Genomic DNA, 21,064 nt, shown 5'->3' on the forward strand with positions numbered 1-21,064 from the left:
AACCCAGGCATTTGAATTACTCTCTCCAGGGCCCCCTCCCTTCCCAGGCCTTGGCTTTCCAGCTGTGTGGTCCAACCCTACCTCTGCTCCGACCCCCTCATCTGGCATCCACAAAGCCAAACATCTCCCTACCCAAAAGGGTCCCCACATTTCCAAAGGCTTTGAAATAAACCTGGACCAGACCTCTGACCTCTGCCCCACCACTGTCCAGCGGGATCCTCCCCCGACACGGTCTAAAGCCCACCCCACCTCTCGCTCTCCAAGAACCTTTTCCCGGTCACGCCTCCTAGCGTCTGGCCCCGCCCACTAACAAACTTGGCCCCCACCCCGTCCCCACCCCTTTTCAGGAGGGCCCATCTCCCCGACCATCCAATTTCCAATGGCCCCGCCCACGGAGTCTCCCCCCCCCCGCGGCCCCGCCCCTCGAGCTCCCATGACCACGCCCCCGTGGTAGCCCCGCCTCCCAGGCCTCTATTCAAACCCCGTCTGGTCCTACAGACTCCGGCCCTCTCTACCCTCTACCTGGCCCTCTCCCTCCGGCGGACAACCCCTATGCCCTGCAGCGACTTGCTGCCGGCGCTCTCCCTTCCCCGCCGCGCTCTCGACCGCCTGAGAGTCCCCTACGCCCACTCCTCGGCAGCCGACCGACCAGGCGGAGCCGCGGGCCCGGAGCGTACGACAGGCGGGCCCCCCCCCCAAGTTTCCCAGCCCCGCGTCGGCGGCCTCACCTGCCTCTCGCCGGCCCCGCGCGCCGCTGTCCTGCGCGTCACACCCGGAACCACTCGTCGCCCGACTGCAGCCCTCAATTCGCGCCACGGAATTCGCGCGCAGACTTTGGCGGGCGGGGGCGGTATAGGGGGCGGGGCCCGGGAGTCTTCCGCGCCGCCGCTGCCTCTCGGAGGACGCTGGGAGTTGTAGTCTTCCCGGCCGGAGGCTACTAGGAAAGAGGTGAAGCAGGGTGAGCCCTCCCGCAGAGCACTATGGGAAACGGTCCGAGCCTTCCCTCCCTCTGGGTGGGCGGGTGTAGCTGCGAGGCCGAGAAGTGACTGGCAGGGAAAGAGGGAGCTTCAATGGAAGCCGCTGCGCGAGGCACGGCGGGAAGAGAGGCGGGAGACCGCGCGGGGCATCCCGGGAGCAAGGGCCGGGCCTGGCCTCGACGCGGAGCATTGTGGGAGGTGGACGCCGCTCCGGGGCGGGTAGGTGAGTGGGGAGGGGCGGGAAGGGTGCACATCTGGGGGAGGGGAGAGGCACAGCTGGATGGGACAGCGGAGATGGGAGGGCCCGCGGCCAGAGGGGCTGGGAGGACTTGGGGAGGGGGAAGCGGGCTGGGAGGGGCTGCTCGAGGTGGGGGGGGAGGCGCAGCTGGACGTGGGGGAGCATCTGGGGTGATGAAGCCCATCTGAGGATGAGGGGTCATGTCTAGGACCAGAATGTCCATCTGGAGAGTACTATAGCTGCAAATGGGAGGAGGGAGCTACAGCTGGACTGGGGGGCGCGTCTGAGCAGGAGGTGGGCACAAATATTGGTGACACTTTTGAGAATTGGCCACAAGTGAATGGGGCACACACCTGTGGGTGAAAAGTACATACTGGATGTGAGGAGGACATCTGGATATGGGAGCATCTCGGAGGCAGGGGCTACAGCTGGATGTGACGACCCATGGCGTCACATCTGGGACAACAGCCGTATATCGGAGACACGTGCAGGGAGAAGGAAGCCACAAGAACGTGAAGAATGTGACTGGGAATGAGGGTCCCTGAATGGATGTGGGAGCACATCTGGACATGGGACATCTTTCGAGGAGGGTAAAGATGGATGTGAGTTACAGCCAAGTGTAGACACATAGAATGGGGGGTTTCCTATGAATGGGGGCATTAGAGGTTATGGCCAAGTATAGGAGATATATCCAGAGGGGGAAGGAGGTCTTGGCTGGAAGTTGAGAACACATTCGAGGTGTCCACCACTGCACTTAAGGGTTATATTTTGGGAGAGGGACCCTAAATGTATCTAGAGGCACATCTACAGAGGAGGGGGCCAGAGCTGAAATTGGGGATCAGGATGACAGGCTCCAGCTATCCCGGGAATAATGCAGAAATGGGAGAAAGCCAAAGATGGAGTATAGATTCATATCTAGATATTAATGGGGGTGCATCCCACCGTGGGCCCTGCCTGGAAAGAGGCACCAGCACCAAAGAGGCAGGCAGAAAATGAAGAAAGTGGGATACCCCTGGCGGGATGGGTCTGATATCCACATGCCCCCTCTCTTCCACTCAGGTGCCCCAGGATGGAGTCCCCACCCAGCACGGCTGGGCAGGAGGAGCAGGAGCTGCGGGAGCGTGCCTTCTTCTCATGGGCCGAGTTCAGCCGCTTCTTCGACGCGTGGTGCCAGCAGCGGCTGGCTCTCTTCTTTGTCAAGAGCTCCATGCACCTGGCTCGCTGCCGCTGGGCCAGCGCACCCCCGCTCTACACGCTCATCGACGTGCTCAAGTACAGCTACGTGCGGCTCGTGTGCAAGGACGTGCGCGCGCCCAGCCGACCCACCGTGGGGTGCGTGAGAGGAGCCGTGCCCTGCTGGGTGCTGGGGGTGGGGAGGGGAAGCGAGGGGGAGGAGTAGGCAGAGAGCCCCCCACCCAGAGATGGGAAGGGAGAGATGCCAACTAAAACAGCTAAGTACGCCTTGTAGAGAAGCCAAGACAGGCCCCGAGAAAGGCAGACAGCCTGTGAGCTGGAAGGACAGAGGCACACAGAGTGAGTGACAGGGTGGGCTCCAATTGCAGACTTACAGAGAGGCAGAGAGTGAGATGGACACAGTGAAAAAAGCCAGAAAAGTTGGGGGGGGGGCAGAAAATTCCAGAAACACAGAGACATGGAGCCAGACACTCTAATCAGAACCAGAAAAATGGGTGAGAGCCAGGTTTGGGACATATACAAAGAGGTCAGAGACAGAGCCGCAGAGTAAGCCACAGGACAAAGAATGAAAGACCCATCTGATGATTCAGTGAATACAGGGCCAGGTTCCCCGCGGGAGCCAGAGGTAATTCACTGGGGTGAGAAGGGGTTGAGCAGGATAGACAGATCCCCTGCCCTCCTAGCATGTTCAGACTGGACAGGAAGGCTGGTGTTATAGGAACAAGCTGACAGATAACTTCCCTACAACTGTAATGCTACAAGGGCAAATGAAAAACCTTTGAGAGAGCTAGGAGATAATACCCAGCTGGCCAAGGATGTTTTTTTTTTTTTTAAAGATTTTATTTATTTATTTGACAGAGAGAGAGGTCACAAGTAGGCAGAGAGGCAGGCAGAGAGAGAGGAGGAAGCAGGATCCCCGCGGAGCAGAGAGCCCGATGCGGGGCTCGATCCCAGGACCCTGAGATCATGACCTGAGCCGAAGGCAGCGGCTTAATCCACTGAGCCACTCAGGCGCCGGCCAAGGATGTTTTAATCGTTCCCCCCAGTTTTAAACCGGAGCACTCCCCATAAAAGATTCGGTTTCTGGCTTTTCTTGAAACACGGGAAAAGGCTGAGCCCATGTTCTTGCATAGCAGACGGCCACTGCAGTTAGAGGGACACGGGCCCTTGGGTTTGCCCCAGACCCCACTGCTCCCTATTACCTCACACTTAGCCCTGCCACTTCCGTGTTTTGCCTGCCTAGTCCTTGTAGGTGCATATGAGTTTCAGACCCTTGGTTGGAGAGCTGTGGCCAAGAACGGAGCGCTTAAAAGCAGGCTCTGCCTTCAGGCTGCTTGAGACCGGCCCCATTGCTCCCGGGGTGGGTGTCTTTGGGCAACAAACATCACATGTCTGAGCCAGGTTTCTCCTCTCTGAAATGGGTTCTTGCAGAGCTATTGGGAGGTTACCATGAGACTGAGCATGGGAAGGCGCTTCCCCGGTGCCTGGAACATCAGGCAGCTGGGTAGATAACAGCTGTTCTAGAAGTCAAGAGCACAGCCAGCCAGCAGCCTAGCCTGAACCCCCAGGCCTGCTATGATTAGCCGGTGACATCACCTGAGCAAGTGACATCACCTCTCTTGGTCTCAGTTTCCTGCCTTGGAAAATGGAGGAAGTGCCGGTACTGATCGATCCCAGGTTTTGTGAGGATTAAATGAGCTGATAGACTCAGATTGTTCAGAAAAGTGAGCACTTTCGAGCAGCAATTCTCACCATAGTTACTAAAATACTTCCTGAGAGGTTACTCTTCTTGGTACTTGACTCCTTGCTCATCTAGAAACAGAGACTCAGAGGTCAGGAAACGGAATGGGATCAAACACACACATCATCATCACAGAGAAATCTAGAACATTAGAGCTCGTGAGCAGCTCGGGCCCCATCTGGAAGCTCTCCTTGTTAACAGAACCCAATTCGAAGTGACAAACACTTATTTAGTGCCTACTGTGTGCATACTCTTTGATGGGCATTTGGAACCCAGAGCTTGGCCTCTGCCTTTGAGCAGCTGAGAACCTAATGGAGGGGGAAAAGACCAAAAGAAAAAAGAAAAAAAAATTAGAAATCAGGGCTCACAATTGTGGGAGAAAAGAAGAGAGTGGGGGGAAGGAGGACAAAAGAGGGGTGGTCAGCTCAGTTCCATCTGAGAGCTTACAGGGTGCTTCTGGAAGGCTTCCTGGAAGAGGTGACTAGGAAATGAAAACTTGAGGGATTCTCTTTGTTTATACATTTATGTATGTATGTATTTGACCTAGACATAGGGCGCTTGCTATGTGCCGGCACTGTCCCCAGTGCTCTGCCAGGGAGGGAGCCAGGAGACAGGAGGGGCTGAGAGCAACAGGAGCTCTGTGCATAGGATGGTCCCTCTGAGGGCCCTGTGGGGGACAGACTGATGGAGAGAGACAGGAGGCCAGTGAGAAGGCAGGGGCCGCAGGGCCTGAGAACCACACATCAGAGCTTTCTCCCTGGCCATTCCAGCCCCGTTCCCCAAACGTTGCCTGGCAACCTTCCCCAAATCGCCACCCTGCCTCTTCCCCCCCTCCAGCTCCAGCCCTCTGCTCTGCACACCACCACCACCCCCTCCCCAGCCTCTCTCAGCGCTTCCCTCTCTAGAATACACACACCAGCCTTTGAGAACACAGAAAGCTTGATGACCTGAAAGATCAAGAAGAAACGGGTGCATGGAGGGCAAACGAGCTCAAAGCGATGGTACTTTTAGAAGAAAAAAAAATGGGGGAAATAGCAGATTCGTTTTTATTAAGTACTTACTGTACACCGGCCCCTTGTCTAACTACTTTGCATAAGGTAATCCTCTTCTGGACTCCTCTCAGTGAGAAGGTACTATTCTTGTTAGCCCCAATTTCCGTATGAGAAAACAAGCACAGAGAGGTTAAAGTGATTTCCCAAGATAGCGCAGCTGCCGAGAGAGGGAAACCAGGATCAGGACCCACACAGTTTGCAGCCTGTGCTTTTAGTCCCCTCTCTCTTCCTTCCCCTACCCCTCATCTTTATTTCAATCATGGATCATCGGAATGAGAGTCGAATGTGATCCTAGGGGCCATGCTGTTTGTCCATCTGAAAGCTTTGTTTCGAGCACCTGCTGGGTGCCGGGTGAATGTGTTTTAGATGGTGGGGTTTTCAGGGGATGGGCACCCCATCCAGTGAAGAGCATGCATTACAAATGGCCCTCCGTCAGATCCTCATCCCAATGTGCCCAAGCCTGGGGATGGTGAGAGAGGGCTTCCTGGAGGAGGTGACACCAGTTCAGAGTTGTGAAGGAGGAATAGGAGCTAACTAGGGGAAAAGAAGGGAGAAGGATGTTTTATGAAGAAGGAGAGAACTGAATAGGGTTGCTGGCAGCAGAAATGGGGAAATGTGAATGGTCTGATGAGTTTATAAGGCACGACAGGCAGAACTGGGTGCTGGGTGGCTTGACGTAATGAGCAAAGTGCCTGGGTGTCTGGGGTTCATACAATGGGATTCTATCATTCCTCATCATCTATTTACTGAGCACCTCCCAGGGGCCAGGGGCTGTTCTCAGTGCTGGGACTATTGCAGTAGGCAAAACAGACAAAGATTACTGACCACATGGAGTTCCCATGCAGAGGTGGGTGGCGTTTTCCTCCCCGGCTGCATGTAGAGAAATTGCAAAAATAGTGTGCTGAGGCCGCAGTAGACAATTATGTGAGGTACAGGGACCCCTGTGGGGATGTGCAAGATGCCCAGCTCCCTGGCGTTGTGACCTTCCCTGAGTGGGGGCTTGTTCTAAGGGCTGAACTAAAAGAGGCCAGACCAGAGAGTTTCACAGGAGCCCAAGAGTTAACCAGGAGAGGTGGATCAGATAGAGCCCACGAACGTGCCACTGTTTCAGGAGCTCAAAAAGGGCTGCACACGAGGAATGTCTTTTGGTTCCACCAATACTATGGGGGTGGCTCCACGTTTGTATTTTATTTATAATGACTTGGAGGCTTAGACTTTTTTCTAATTTTGCATTGTTTTTGTTGCTTTAAATAAGGCAAGAAGTCCCAAGTTTTTTATGTAGATTTAAAAAGTCTAGCAGGCTCCTGGTTTTACTTTCCCTCATACATGGAGCAGAAAAGGGGTGTGTCAGGGATCCCTTTCTGATTTAACAAAGACGGTTCTTAAGTATTTATACTGGAGAGACTCGGGGTGGTTTCTGGGGAGGCTCAGCCTTCTCAGGAGCCACTTGGAAACAATTTCGGAGCATTTTAGGGCGTGCTACTGGCATTCACTGCCTGTGAGTCAGGCTTCTTCATTTCTTGCCAAGCCCTAGACAGTCTATGTTACAAGGGCTGACAAGCTGTGAGGACCTTGGGCCAAATCCATCCTGCAGCTGTGTTTTGTAAATAAAGTTTTATTGGAACACAGCCAGGCACATGCACTGACAGGCAATCTATGGCTGTTTTCACAGTATAGCAACAGTGTCTATTTACTGTCCGCCCTTTCGCAGAAAAAGTGTGCCAATCCCTGCTCTGTAAACATAAACCTCCTACCTAAAATGCCAGTATCATCCCTCATGGAGAAACACAAAACCTCCTTTCAGAAAGCAGATGTCAATAATAAGTGTTATGTATCAGGGAAATGCACCCTGATTTTCCTGCCTGCTCTCTTTCATTTTTTACAAGGCTGTTTGTAGCTCCCTGATTGATTTCAGCTAATGGGTGGGCCGTGCCCAGCAGCTTGAGGACCTCTGTCCTAGACAGGCTCTTGCCCACACACAGATGGATAAGAGAGTTGGGGGTCATCGAAGCATTGTTTTTAAGAAGGGAGAACAGGAGACAGCATGCAGTTAGCAGAGGGGCACCTGGCTGGCTCCATCTGTGGAGCATGTGACTCAATCTCGGGGCTGTGAGTTCAAGCCCCATCTTGGCTATAGAGATGACTTAAATAAAAAAAATCTTTTAAAAAAACAAAACAACAACAACAACAACAACAACAAAAACCCAACATACAGTTGGCAGAGTTGAGAGTGGCCTATCAGGCAGCAAAGGGAATGAAACAATGTTGAAAAGCTAATGAAAGCCCGTTCCAAAAGTATATAGGGAGTGGGGTCGGTTTCCTATTGCTGTTGTAACAAAGTATCACAGACGTGGCCACTTAAGGCAATGCAAACGTGTGATCTTAGAGCTCCGAGGGTCACCAGTCCAGCAGGGGTCTCACGAGGCTAAAATCAAGGCGTCTGCAAGCCTGGTTCATTCTGGAGACTGTAGGGGAGAATCTTCTAGAGGCGCCCGCATTCCTTGGCTTCCTGCTGTTCTAGCAGAGAAACATCTCTCTCTCTCTCTGACTTGCCTCTCTGGCTTCTTGCTTCTGTCTTCCCTTTATAAGGACCCTTGGGGGTACATGGAGCCCCCTGGATAATTCAAGATCATCTCCCCATCTCAGGACCCTTTATTTTTTTATTTTTTCTATTTTTAAAAGATTTTATTTATTTATTTGACAGAGATCACAGTATGCAGAGAGGCAGGCAGAGAGAGAGGGAAAGCAGGCTCTGTGCTGAGCAGAGAGCCTGATGCAGGGCTTGGTCCCAGGACCCCAAGATCATGACCCGAGCCGAAGGCAGAGGCTTAACCCACTGAGCCACCCAGGTGCCCCAGGACCTTAATTTAATCCTACCTGCAAAGCCCCTTTTGCGGTGCACTGTAACGTTTACGCAGCTCCAGCAGCTAGGATGTGAACATCTTTGAGGGGCTGTTTTGTCTACCATACACCAGAAGGAGAAAGGTTTCCTAAGTAAACTTTTTTTTTTTAAAGATTTTATGTATTTATTTGACAGACAGAGATCACAAGTAAGCAGAGAGGCAGGCAGAGGGAGACGGAGAAGCAGGCTCCCTGCTGAGCAGAGAGCCCGATGTGGGAATTTGATCCCAGGACCCTGGGATTATGACCTGAGCTGAAGGCAGAGGCTTTAACCCACTGAGTCACCCAGGAGTCCCCTAAGTAAACTTTTTAAAAGCATTAACACACGTGAAGAAAAGCACACCCATCATATGTATACAACTCAGTGCATTTCCCCCAAATAAAATGCACATGTAACCAATACCCAGAGCAAGGGGATACACGTGGTCAGTGCCAGGAAACACCCCCATAGCACTTAACTACTCAAGGGTGACCACTCTCCGGTCTCCCAACAGCAGAGGCTACCTTTGCCTCCTGTGGAACTTTTGGTAAACCTGACATGCGGTGGCTGGTCACCTTTTGTGCCCGGCACCTTTCACACAGTGGATCCGTGAGATCCAACCACGTTGCTGGGGACAGCAATGGCCTGTCCATTCTTACTGTTGGTTAGGGTTGTGTTTGAGGATGTATCCCTACTTATTTTCCCATCCTCCTGGTGGATATCGGTTTGTTCTCAATACTTGACAGATATGAGCAGGGATGCTGTGAACATTCTAGTACAATCTGTGGGCGCCCATCTTCAGGCATTTGTCTTCAGTGGAAATACTGGGTCAGGGGGAGGCACGTGATCTGAGTTAGTAGAGACTGGCCCCGCGGTGACAAGCGACTTGCGTTGAAACTCCCATTGCCAAGAAGCTAAGTGCTGGGCCTTCTCCACATCCTGGTCTGTGCTCCCTGTTTATTTGGTTATTCCGGCGGTGGGTGGTGGCCTTTCCTGGGGCTTTTCTTTTCTTTTTTTTTTTTCCTGGGGCTTTTCATTGAGATTCGCTAGACGACTGACAAGTTTGAGCTCCTTTCCATGTATACGAACTTTTAAAACATGGGAACCCACCTTCCACTGTTTATGGGTCCCTAAAAACATACCCAGGAAAGGCTAGATAGCCCATTTGGGAAGTCGCTACTTTGGGGGACCGAGGAAGACTTTTGGGGGGGCAGGGTTCTCGGAGACCCTCAACTGGCCATGCTGTTCTTGCTAAACGAGAAGTGGATACCGGAGTCTCTGAAGGGTTTTGTTTCTTACAGTTACTCGAGGTAAATAAGATATTCCTTGGCTTTTGATAGAGATGGGGAGGCAGGCGCAGAGGCACGGCCAAGTGGGTGCCGACACAGTTAAGTGCTTTCCATACATCGACTCTTTCAATCCTCACAACAACCCCAGGAGAAAGGTCTGGTGATGATGAGCTCCCTCACAACATAGGAGGAAACTGAGGCACAGAGGCTTGAAGGGACTTGCCCGAGGTCACGCAGCTGGCAGAATCGGAAGGCCCTCTCCCTTCTCGATGCTTGCCACAGTCCTTAATTTTAGAAAATAAATAAAGAGAGGGAGAGGAGGAGAGGGCAGACGGTGATGTGATGGCGGGGGTGGTCGTTCGTTCCTCCCGCAGGCCTCCCCAGCCCGGCTGCCCGGCCTTCATCATCGTCAAGCTGAGCCCACTGCGGGACCGCCTCGTGGTGACGGAGTGCCAGCTCACCCACTCGCACCCGGCCTGCCCGCTCGAGTTCGCCTACTACTTCCGCCCGGGCCACCTGCTGGCCAACGCCTGCCTGCCGGTGCGCACCACGAACAAGATCTCCAAGCAGTTCGTGGCGCCGGCCGACGTGCGCCGCCTGCTGTCCTACTGCAAGGGCCGCGACCACGGCGTCCTGGACGCCCTGCACGTGCTCGAGGGGCTCTTCCGCACCGATCCCGAGGCCAAGGTGGGGTCTCGGGAGAGGCAGGCGGGGGCGGGGGAAGAGCCACGTCTGAGCCTCGCGGGCGGGTCGGTCGGTCATTCATTCATTCATTCATTCATCCGCCCACTCATCCGTTCACTCCTTTCATCCATCCACCGCCGTCTCCCCCACATCCCTGTCATCATTCGCTAAGTGCTCACTGTGACCTTGGGGAGACGGCAGCCTGCCAGACACCCATGGTCCCCGCCCGCAGGGACCACAAGAGCTTCTGCCCCAAGGGACAAGGGAAATGCTCCGGGATATCCCCGCCAGGGTAGGGTAGCCCCTGGCCACACGGGGCTGTTGAACGCTTGCAAGGTGGCCAGTAGGACCAACGAGCTGAATTTTAAATTTTATTTCACTTTAACTCGTTGAAATTTTAAAAAGCCACTTCTAGCTATTGGCTACCTTGCAGAGGAAGCTACTAGAATCACCTTGCTGTTGTAGTGGGGGAAACCAACAAGAGACAGACACACCCAACCATCATAAAATGTCAGGAAGGTTGGGGCGAGGAAGAGGAGGTGACAGAAAGTGCCACTTAAAAAAAAAAAAACTGAACCACATACATAGAAGCTGCACAGATGAGAAATGCATAGTTAGAGGAATGCCCCCAACGTGAAAACAGCCTTTCCCCACCACCTCCATCAAGACTCAGAAGGGAGGGTCGCCTTTGTCACCTAAGGTGATGGAGTGTGGAGTAGCGTCAAGGAGAATAGGGTGAAGGCATGGAGGGGGAGAGTTAGCTATTTTAGTTTATTTTTAAAGAAGATTTCACTTATTTATTTGAGAGAGAGTGAGAGAGAGCACAAGTGGCGGGGAGAGGCAGGGAGAGAGGCAGAGGGAGAATAAGAAGCAAACTCCCTGCTGGGCGGGGAACCCAATGCGGAGCTCGATCCCAGGACCCCGGGATCATCACCTAAGCAGGAGGCAGACACTCAACCAACTGAGCCACCCTGGTGCCCCTGTAAGGGTGCCATTGTGATTTGAGTGGTCAGGAAGGTCTCTCTAAGGAAATGCTCATGAAGCAGAAGAGGCAGAATGGAGGCAGGGGACCCCCATTCTATCTTCGGAGGGACTGGAGTTCCAGGCAGAAGGAACAGCCAGTGCAAAGGCCCGGAGGCTGGAGCATTCCCGCTGTTCCTCTAAGAGGAATCTTTCTGATGCTTTCATCCAACTTCGAAGCGGGGGTGGGGGTGGGGGGGAAGACATGTAGGAAGAGGAGAGGGACGGGGAAAGGGGGAAAGCTAGGTTCTCCCCCCACTGGCTGTGCTTTTCTCTCATGTAAGGAAGGGGTCCCCACCCATGGTAGTGATGCAGTGAACCCACTCTCCCGAATCGGGTCCAGAGCCCTCCCCCGACCTCCATCTCATGCTCAGGACCCAGCCGTGATTCAAACCACCAACCCAAACCCAGCCCTCTGTCCACACATCATATCGCTGATAATTTTAGTTCATGTTTAGCAGGCACTGACAGTGTGCCAACACTATCTCAAGTGCTTTGCATGTTATAATTCATTCAAATCGCACCAGAGCATGTTGAGGAAGGAGTCCCCCATTCGATAGACAAGAAAACTGAAGCACAGAGAGGTCAAGGAACTGGCCCAGGGCCACACAGCTGCTTAATGATGGCGCTGAACTTCAGACCTACACAGTCTGGATCCAGGGCCATGCTCTTATCCTCTTGGCTATTCCCCGGTTTAGAAATGAGGTCCAGGGGCGCCTGGGTGGCTCAGTGGTTTAAGCCTCTGCCTTCGGCTCAGGTCATGATCTCAGGGTCTTGGGATCGAGCCCCGCATCAGGCTCTCTGCTCAGTGAGGAGCCTGTTTCTCCCTCTCTCTCTGCCTGCCTCTCTGCCTACTTGTGACCTCTCTCTCTCTTTTAAAAAAAAAAAAAATAAAGAAAGAAATGAGGTCCAGGCCCTTTCCCAGCAGGTCTAGCCTCTGGAGAGCTGAGGGTCCCACTGAAGTCAGTTTACTGCTCTGTAAATTGGGGAGTACACGTGTGTGCTCCCCACGCTGCTGGTCTTTGCTGAAGACCAGTTATCTGTTACCAGTTACCTCCTGTCCACCATCAAATAAATAAGCCTTGGCTGTCCCTGCAGACACCTATGTAGGGCTGCCCCTCCCCGCCCCCCATGAGAAGCCGCTCACCAACAAGAGAAAGTCTTCAAGGTCAAGGCATTGTCTTCTAAACTTCCAGTTAGGAGGCTACCATAGAGTCCCCGCTAAACCAAGGTTGGCTCCTGGGTCCATCTTTCACTCTACCTTAATCCTTTTAAAGGAAATGAGGAAGGAGTTCTGAACACTAAGAGACAGAAAAGCCAGAGCATTATTCCTTTTTTTTTTTAAACACCTAAATATTGACTTTTTGAATATGTAACACATTCACATGCTTCTAAATTCAAAAGGTACAAAGGTTCAAAAAGTGAAAAGTCCCCTTGTCACCTCCTGTCCCCTAGGTCCCCTCCTCAGCAGCCATCAGAGCACCTGTTCTTCATGTATCTTCTGTCTCTATTCTGTGGCTCAGGGCTATCCAGGGGAACTTGCTATAATGATAGAAATGATCTGTGTCCCCTGGACTCATGTGGCTATCAGGTACTCAGAATGTGGCCAGTATGGTGGAGGAACTGGATTTTTAATTTAATTTAATTAATTGCAGTTTAAACAGCCCCGTATGGCTAGTGGCTTCACACTCAACAGCCCCACCATATCAGTGTACAGAGAAATTTGTGTCTATCATTTTCATTTTATTTCCACTTGCTCCCCACCCCTGCAAGGTAGCATATTAGACTTTTTTTTTTTTTTTATCTTGGTTTAGGTGTTGGGGCTGGGCACATGTCAGTCGCTTTCATTTCTTCCTCTGGGGCTGGTCATCTTAAACTTTCTTGCCTGGCAGGGTACGGGCCAGGCTGCCAGCTTCCAGGAGCCATGTGGGGGAAGAGGGCTGGGGAGCTGGCTCTGGGGCAGTAAGATGTGAGGACACCCTGTCCCTCATCACATGGACTTGTTGTCCCCAAGGCCAACAGCCCCTTCTTTCTTTCTTTTTCTTTTCTTTTTTTAAAGAAATATTTGTCTTTTTCATAGTTTTTAAAAATATTCTTATTATTTTTAAAGATTTTATTTATTTATTTGACAGAGATCACAAGTAGGCAGAGAGGCAGGCGGGGGGGGGGAGGAGAAGGCTCCCCACTGAGCAGAGAGCCCGATGCAGGGCTTGATCCCAGGACCCTGAGATCATGACCTGAGCTGAAGGCAGAGGCTTTAATCCACTGAGCCACCCAGGTGCTCCTCTTTTTTTTTAAAAAGATTTTATTTATTTGAGAGAGAGAGAGAGCACATGAGCAGCGGTGAGGGGCAGAGGGAGAGAGAGAAATAGACACTCCGCTTAGCAGGGAGCCCGATGAAGGACTTAAACCCAGCACCCTGAGATCGTGACCTGAGCCCAAGGCAGATGCTTAACCTACTGAGCCACCCAGGCGTCCCAGTCAGGGATCCTTTCTGTTTTACTCTTTACACAGAATCAACCCCAGCCACCTTGGAGTGAGAGGGAACTTGACCTCGAGAGGTCTACTTTGAAAAACCGAATGCCTGGGACCCCCTGAGTGGGGGTGACCCACTTGGTCCTGGGAGGGGTCCCACAAAACTAGCGTACCCAAAAGCCACTGCCACAGTTTATGGGGAAGACTGAGCAGCTGCTTCAATGAGGGAGATGTTAAGACCTTTTATAACCTGCCCTGAGGCAGCGATGATAGGCTGCGGTGTTCAGTCATGTCTCCATTGCCTCGTTTGTAGCAGGCTCCAGGGTAATCAGCAAGCCAACTGGCTTTCCGGACAGAGATGGTGCTTGGCACAGAAATGTTGTACCTTCCGTCATGGGTGCGCTGTGCCTTCTGAGAAAGAGGAACGTTGATCTGAGTGTGCTACTTTTATGAATAGTAAATGGTAAACTGGTATAGTCGCGGTGGGTGACAAGTGGGCAATGTCTATTGAAATAAGCACTTTGGCCCCTCCCCCACTGCTGGGAATTCATGCTGCACAGGGGCAGGGTGACTTACAAGTTAATCAGTTCTCTTCTGGGTCCTGGAGTACCAGCTAGAACCTGGCTTGATTTATCTTGTGAGGTGCTAAGAGCTTTCTGTACCTTCCAGCTGTGGCGTTCACTGGCCATGGGACATGCAACGAGGTGCGACAAGTTACTTCTCCAAGCCTTAGTTTGCTCGTCTGCAGAATGGGGATAAGAATAGGTGCTACCTCGTAGGGTTGTCGGGTTGTTGTGCGAGGATTGTGTGCGCATGCGTGTCTGTGTAAAAACAGACAAGTAGGAAGCCCTGTATGGGTCGCTTTTTAGATATTATTTTTATTCCCCCAAGTTTTTCTTTGGGGCAGTCTGGAGAATAGTACCGTTCCGATCACGTGAACACAGGGGTGTGGATGGAGCGCGCTCCGTGGCGTGGTCCCCGAGGTTCACATTTGTGGAATCCTCCATCTGTGCTGTGGCTGATGCATCCCAGTGCCACCGATCCGGGTGTCTGAGGCGACCCTGCCCTCATGGGAGCCCTCACATCTGCCAGCCACACACCCTTGAATCAAGCCTGTGGGATCACCTTCGTGAAGGCCAAGGGGGTGTCGAGGTCAGGAGCGTGGACTCTAGGCCCAAGCAGCCTTCGGTTCAAATCCCAACCCTGCCAGTTGTTACCTGCGGGTGTTCACCTCTCCGTTGAAGGTACTTCTGGTTGTGCGACTTCTTGGAGCCTCAGCCAGTCCAACAGGGCCGGACTCTGGCCTGCCTCCATCCCTCCTCTCTCTTCAAGGCCAAGCGCAGCATCCGGGCCTGCAAGAGGCTCTTAGTCAATGCTGCTTAACAAACCAGTGGCTGGGCAAGAAAAGCTGCTGTGCGCTCTTTAGGATGAAACCCCGAGGTCAGAAATTGAAGTGTTCCCTTAAAGAACGGAAGTCGGCTTCTAACTCATCAAGGGCTTGCCTGCTTTGGAAAAGTCTGAAGGCACCTACGTTTTACTGTATTTCCTTTCCCCACTCCTGATTCCCCAGAAGAAACAGACACAAACTCAGCACTATAGAAAGGTGTCATTCTTTTTGTTATACTTAGGACAACTTGGCACTGATTTCTACACTAGGGCTCTCTGAAGTAACTTTCTGTGAGGCGCAAATGTCCTGTATCTGTGGCATTCGGGAGAGCAGCTGCTAGTCCCGTGTGGCTGGTAAGCCCTTGAAATAGGACTAGCACCACCGGTGAACTGAATTCCCATAGGCTGTCAAACATTAATTAATTTAAATGTAAATAGCTACATGGGGCTAAGGCGACCAGCTTGGACAGAGCAGTTCTAGATGGAGACCTTTGCGGAGATAAATTGCAAAGTAGTCGTAGTGTAAAAATTCATGATGGTTGAAAACAATCACAGTGGGCTGTAACTAATCCAGCGGTAGGTTTTCTAGGCCTTTTCATAAAATTTCATAAAATTTCGTAAAATTTAGAATTAGTGAATTCTAATATGAGTTAAGATGCTGAATATAGGATTTTTGGGTTGGGAAAGCAATTTCCCTGTTCTTTTGGGACTCTACTAGACCTTTTTTTAAAAAAGATTTTATTTATTTATTTGACAGACAGAGATCACAAGCAGGCAGAGAGAGAGGAGGAAGCAGGCTCCCTGCCGAGCAGAGAGCCCAATGAGGGGCTCAATCCCAGGACCCTGAGACCATGACGTGAGCCGAAGGCAGAGGCCTTAACCCACTGAGCCACCCAGGCACCCCACTTTTTTTTTTTTTTATTAGAGGATTTTTTTTCTTTCCCCTTGAAAGCTGAGAATGATGCAGTGCTTTTTCCCCCTTAAGATGTATTTATTTATTTTAGAGAGAAAGAGCGCAAGAGAGTGCAAGCAGGAGAGGAGGCAGAGGGAGGGGGAGAATCTCCAGCAGACTCCCCACCAAGCACAAAGACCTACGTGGGGCTTGAGCTCACAACCCCAAGATCATGACCCGAGGCAACGGAGCCATGTTCCTGCCCAGGCAGTTCAGTAGATGGAGCTAAAAGCCTGGAGATACGGAACTGGGAGTTACCAGCTGAGAGATGAGGAAGGCAATGTGACCTGACGAGATCACCTTGGCAGAGCCTGGAGACAGGAAAGAGGAGAAGAGAAGCCAGGACGGGCTCTTTGGCTCCGCAGCTTTTAGAAGAGAGCAGGAATGGAAGAGGGCAAGCAAAGGAGACCACGTGGGAGATGCCTGGGTAGAAGGAGGACAGCCAGGAGTCTCCAGGGTGACAGAAGCCCAGAGAGATCAGTGTTCCAGAAAAGGGGCAGGCTCCCCGTCCTCGGTGCTGCTGAGAGACAAGTAACATGGAAATCATAGCGGGATTAGATATGCACCAAGCTTTGGACACAAATGATCTCATTTTAGCCTCTCCATGACCATGGTGGACAGACATTACCTCAATTTTGCAGCCAAGGAAAGTGAGACTCAGCCCTGGGTCCCCACAGCTAGCAAGAGACAAAACGAAGATTTAAAAGCAGACTCTTCCCTGGGCTGTGGAGACGCGGCCGATGGATAGTGCTGCGCACTGACCCATGAGCTCATTCAGGATGTATGGAGCTACGGCCGCGAGCGCCCCCGCAAACATCAGGAATGCAAAGCACAACATCCCTAACCTTGTGGTGCTTTCGTCTTAGGAAGGGCAAACCGATGATCAGCAAATCAGCAAATCAGCATTAAAGGCGTGGCATGCTTCAGGGTGGTTAAGTGCCATAGCCAACAGTGGCTAGAGAGAGCCACTTCCATTGCTTAGAAGTGATGGTTAGAGCAGACCTTGATGAGGACATGATCTCTGAGCCGGGGTGATAATGGCAGTGACCATGAACGCTTGGAGAGCGCTCGCTCTTGGTTGAACATTAACATATTTGTGCCAGGCAGTGTTCTCAATGATTTAATATATTCCATCCTTCCAGTCACAGAAATACTCTCTCTTCATTTTACAGATTGGGGGGGGGGGGGCGGGTGTCAGGGAAGTTGCCCAAGGCAACACCGCCAGGGTCTCAGCCCCTGCAGTCTGGCTCTAGACCCTAAACCCGACCTCAGCCTCCAAGCATGAAGGATTGAGTTTTCCGTTCCCAGAAGGGAAAAATGGGGGAAGACAAGGGGTAAGGAGGAAACTGAGGCTCAGAGAGGTTAAGCCACAAGGTTGGAGAGTGGTGGGACCGGGACTCAAACCTAGACGATCTGGCTTGGAAATCTACCACCTGAGAGCTAGGCCAGTGGCTCTCCAACTAGAGAGCCTGTGGGGATCCCCTGGAGGGCTTGTCAGAGCGCCGATTGTGGAGCCTTCAAGAGTTTCTGACCCGGCAGGTCTGGGAAGGCCTGAGAATATGCATTTCTGTCAAGATCCCAGCAAGCGGTGCTGCCGCTCCAAGGCCTTCACTTCGAATTTTACTCTAGTCTGCCTCTGAGTGCACGAAGGAATGAATACCCAGGTCCTAGTAGGTACACTGAGGCTCAGAGAGGCTGTCTTGTGTGCAGAAATCACAGAGCTCTTAGACTCCGGGGCAAGATCTCACACCCCGGGCGATGGGCCTCCAGAGGTCACATTTTCAACCATTCCCCAGCACTGCCTCCTACCGGTCGGAAGAATAAATGGCTGCTCGCAGGGATGCATGGATTCCCACTGCCCCCGAGGATGGTGGGGGGTTGGTGTCCAAGATCTGGGAACCGCCGGGCGAGCCCGGCGTCCCCTGACCTCATTCCGTTGCCTCCCCCGCCCCGGCCCGCAGGTGAAGCTGGTGTTCGTGGAGGACCAGGCAGTGGTGGAGACGGTGTTCTTCCTGACGTCGCGCACGCGGGCGCTGCTGAGGCGCTTCCCCCGCATGCTCCTGGTGGACAGGCTGCCCGGGCTGCAGGGTGCGCTGGACCTGCTGGCCGTGCTGTGTGTGGACGCGGCAGGCCGCGCACGCCAGGCCGCCTGCTGCGTGGCGCGCCCAGGCACGCCAAGCCTGCTGCGCTTCGCGCTGGCCTCGCTGCTGCAGAGCGCGCCCGACGTCAAGGGCCGCGTGCGCTGCCTAACCGCCGGGCCCGAGGTGGCGGCGCAGTTGCCCGCCGTGCGCCAGCTGCTGCCGGGCGCGCGCGTGCAGATCTGCCGTGCGCAGGGCCTCGAGACGCTCTTCAGCAAGGCGCAGGAACTGGGCGGCGCCGGCCGCGAGGACCCAGGCCTGTGGCCGCGCCTGTGTCGCCTGGCCGGCGCATCGTCGCCCGCCGCCTACGCCGAGGCTCTGGCCGAGCTGCGCGCACACGGCCCGGCCGCCTTCGTGGACTACTTCGAGCGCAACTGGGCCCCGCGGCGCGACATGTGGGTACGCTTCAGAGCCTTCGAGGCTGCCCGGGACCTGGACGCGTGCGCCCTCGTGCGCGGTCACCGTCGCCGCCTGCTGCGCCGCCTGAGCCCCTCGCGCAGCGCGGCGCAGTGCCTCCGCGACCTGGTGGCCATGCAGTGGGCCGACGCGGTCGGGGAGGCGCCTGATGGCCTGGACGGTGGGGGGCCGGGGTCGGAGGTCGAGCCGGGGAGGGGAGCCCAAGGGGAGGAGAGGAGAAAGGGCCTGGAGAGCAGGGACTGGGGAGGGGCCCCGAAAGAAGGAAGTATTTGGAGAGGCGGCCAGTTGGAGGAGGAGTGGCCCCGAGGTTTGGAGTCCAGAGAGCTGGGAGGGGCTCAGTTAGAAAGCGAGATGGGGGGAGGGTTGCAGGTCCAAGACTGGAGAGAGGTCCAGTTGGAGACCCAGAAGGTGAGAGGCCTAGAAGGGAGTGTTTGGAGAGGGTCCCAGTGGGAGAAGGAGCAGTGGAGAGGACCAGAGATCAGAGACTGGAGGGGGTCCCTGTTAGAGGAGGAGAAAGATAAGGGACCGGAAGGTTATGTCTGGAGAGGCTCCCGGTTGGAGGACCATGGGCTGAGGGGATTGGAAGGCTATACCTGGAGGATGGCCCAGCTGGAGGATGGAAGGGTTAGGGTGCTGGAGACCACAGACCGGAAGGGGACCCAGTTGGATCCTGAGAGGGCCAGGAGTCTTGAAGGGAGCACCTTGAGGGGGGCCCAGCTGCACGACGAGAGGGCAAGTGGGCTAAAATCCAGAGAACGGAAGGGGCCTCAGTTGGAACCCGAGAAGGGAAGGGGGTGGGAAGTCAGGAACCGGAGGGGGCGCCATTTGGAGAAGCCCAGGGAGTTGGTCCCTGAGAATGGAGACCAAAGGGGGCCCCAGTGGGGAGAGGAGAGGCAGAGAGGGCCGGATATTGGAGAAGAGAGAAGAGTGAGTTTGGGGGTCAAAAGAAGAAGGGACCTGGAGGATGTGGTTCTGGTCCAGCTGGGGGACACAAGGATGACAGGCCTGGAGAATGGAGAGGGAGCCCCATCTGTGGGCCTCAAGAGCAGAGGAGGACAAGGGATGGAGTGTGGGGACACAGGAGGGAGGTGTCTAGGGCTGGGGAACGGAGTGTGCGGCACCCCATTGGGGACTGTGTTTGAGGGCGATCCAGAATGGGCAGGGACAAGGAGAGTCTACCTGGCCACTGGGGAGAGCCTGCAGGAAGGCGGTGAAGAAGACGGCCCGCGGGAACCGAAGAGGCCTTGCTGCCCCTCGGCAGAGGAAGAGGTGGACTGGGAGCCCCTGGCCAAGTTCCGAGCAGCGTGCGGGCCGGAGCTGGCAGAATTGGTGGCTGAAGAGCTGGCCTTTGCCAGGCAGCATGGTACCCGCGGTTTCCACTGGACTGGAGCTGGGTTTGCCCTTAAGGATGGCACCTCGGACTTCTTCCTGGACAGGGCTCTGACCTGCTGTAGCTGCTCCATCCATGCCTCCCGGCGTCTGCCTTGCCGCCACCTGTTCGCAGCGCGCCTCCTCACTGGGGCAGCCTTATTCCACATGGACCTGCTCAGGGATTGCTGGGGGAGAGCTCCAGAACCCTGACCCGTCAGGGTCCTGCCTGCCACCCTCCGCTGCAAAGGTAGGAGGGCATTCTTCGATCCCAAAGATAATAGGGCTGAGGCCAAGGAGGCCAACCCAGTCCCTCTGGCCACCTCCTGTGACATCCAGGGACCACACCTTGGCCGTTTGTCTCTCTGGGTACAAGGGGAGGCTGACTGGTCTCTGAGGCCCTGGAGCCACAGTGTGGAAGATGGTGGTGGCCAGGATGGCTTCTGAGGGCTTCCCTCGGGAGAGGGAATGTGTGATGAGACAGGGGCAGGCTGGGGCAGAAGGAAGTAAGGGGACAAAGCTTGGGGAGGGGAAGACACCAGGACATGGGGAGAGCCCAGGCAGGAGCAAATGGTCACTCCAGAGAGTGCAGGGGTGAAGAAGAGAAGCAAGGGGGACGGTAGGAGGACAAGTGGGGGGTGGGGGGGAGAGAAGCTAGCAGGGAGACAAGCAGAGGAGAGAGGACAAAAGGAGAGGCAGAAATGGGGAAAAGCAGAGGGAGGCAAGGGAGGAGGAGGCCAGGGTGGAGGATAGAGGGGAAAAAAAAAGACAAAAAGGACACACAGAAAGAAAAGGTATGGGAGATAGGGAGAGAAGGAACAAGAGGGGAGTGATTTGAGAGTCTCCAAAGCCCAGAGGCTTGGATCCCCTTGACCTTCTTGTTGGTTATTCCCAGAAGAGACTGAATGAGAGGGGTGTCTGGTGGGATGGGCTGGAGGTTCTCCAGTGGGAGAGGGGAACATTCTGGACTATTGTGCTTCAAGATTGGAATAAAACATATTATTTTGGTTTCTGCACTGAGTTCCTGGCTTCTCAGGGAAAGAGGGGAGAGAACTTGAGGTACTCTAACATTCCTTCTTCCATTCTATCAACAAGACCTCCTGCGGCCAGATGGAATGGAGGGGCCAAAAATGAATCCAACCTCCAGCTCCCGCCAACAGCTCAGCCTTCTTCCTGCCTCATTTGGACCAGTTATACCAGAGTGGCAACTTGCTAGCATATGTGAATTTTGACAAATGACTAGTCTGGGCCA

The 21,064-nt window shown here is 53.9% G+C and overlaps 2 protein-coding genes across 5 annotated transcripts in view; one reads left to right on the forward strand and one right to left on the reverse strand.

The window, feature by feature from the left end:
• The window catches only part of LIG1 (DNA ligase 1), a 39,337-nt gene extending 38,485 nt beyond the window's left edge, over positions 1-852 (reverse strand). For both annotated transcript variants that reach the window (XM_045987861.1, XM_045987857.1), the window contains exon 1: positions 729-852. The gene's annotated coding sequence lies outside the window, so the exon portion shown is untranslated. The remainder of the gene's footprint in view (positions 1-728) is intronic.
• A 169-nt stretch (positions 853-1,021) lies between these two features.
• ZSWIM9 (zinc finger SWIM-type containing 9) lies at positions 1,022-20,317 on the forward strand. 3 transcript variants are annotated; one of them, XM_045987856.1, is made up of 4 exons: positions 1,022-1,200; positions 2,275-2,547; positions 9,747-10,059; positions 17,851-20,317. In XM_045987856.1, the coding sequence occupies exons 2-4, from the start codon at positions 2,285-2,287 to the stop codon at positions 20,023-20,025; spliced, it is 2,751 nt and encodes a 916-aa protein (XP_045843812.1). In that variant the 5' UTR covers positions 1,022-1,200; positions 2,275-2,284; the 3' UTR covers positions 20,026-20,317. The 3 variants fall into 3 exon arrangements, with proteins under 3 accessions (XP_045843812.1, XP_045843811.1, XP_045843810.1); XM_045987855.1 differs by having other exon boundaries at positions 1,022-1,196; XM_045987854.1 differs by lacking the exon at positions 1,022-1,200 and adding an exon at positions 1,381-1,720 and having other exon boundaries at positions 2,272-2,547.
• Positions 20,318-21,064: the final 747 nt, after the last annotated feature.

The sequence above is a fragment of the Meles meles genome, chromosome 19 (genome assembly GCF_922984935.1).
Source record: "Meles meles chromosome 19, mMelMel3.1 paternal haplotype, whole genome shotgun sequence".
Lineage (NCBI taxonomy): Eukaryota > Metazoa > Chordata > Mammalia > Carnivora > Mustelidae > Meles > Meles meles.

What these genes read in the sequence shown, in the direction of transcription:
- ZSWIM9 (XM_045987854.1), top strand. Translation starts at nt 1,614, where the DNA reads ATGGGAGCATCTCGGAGGCAGGGGCTACAGCTGGATGTGACGACCCAT. An exon ending in GTGCAGGGAGAAGGAAGCCA is followed by an intron (nt 1,721 to 2,271) that starts CAAGAACGTGAA and finishes CTCTCTTCCACT; the next exon opens with CAGGTGCCCCAGGATGGAGT. An exon ending in GCACCGATCCCGAGGCCAAG is followed by an intron (nt 10,060 to 17,850) that starts GTGGGGTCTCGG and finishes CCCGGCCCGCAG; the next exon opens with GTGAAGCTGGTGTTCGTGGA.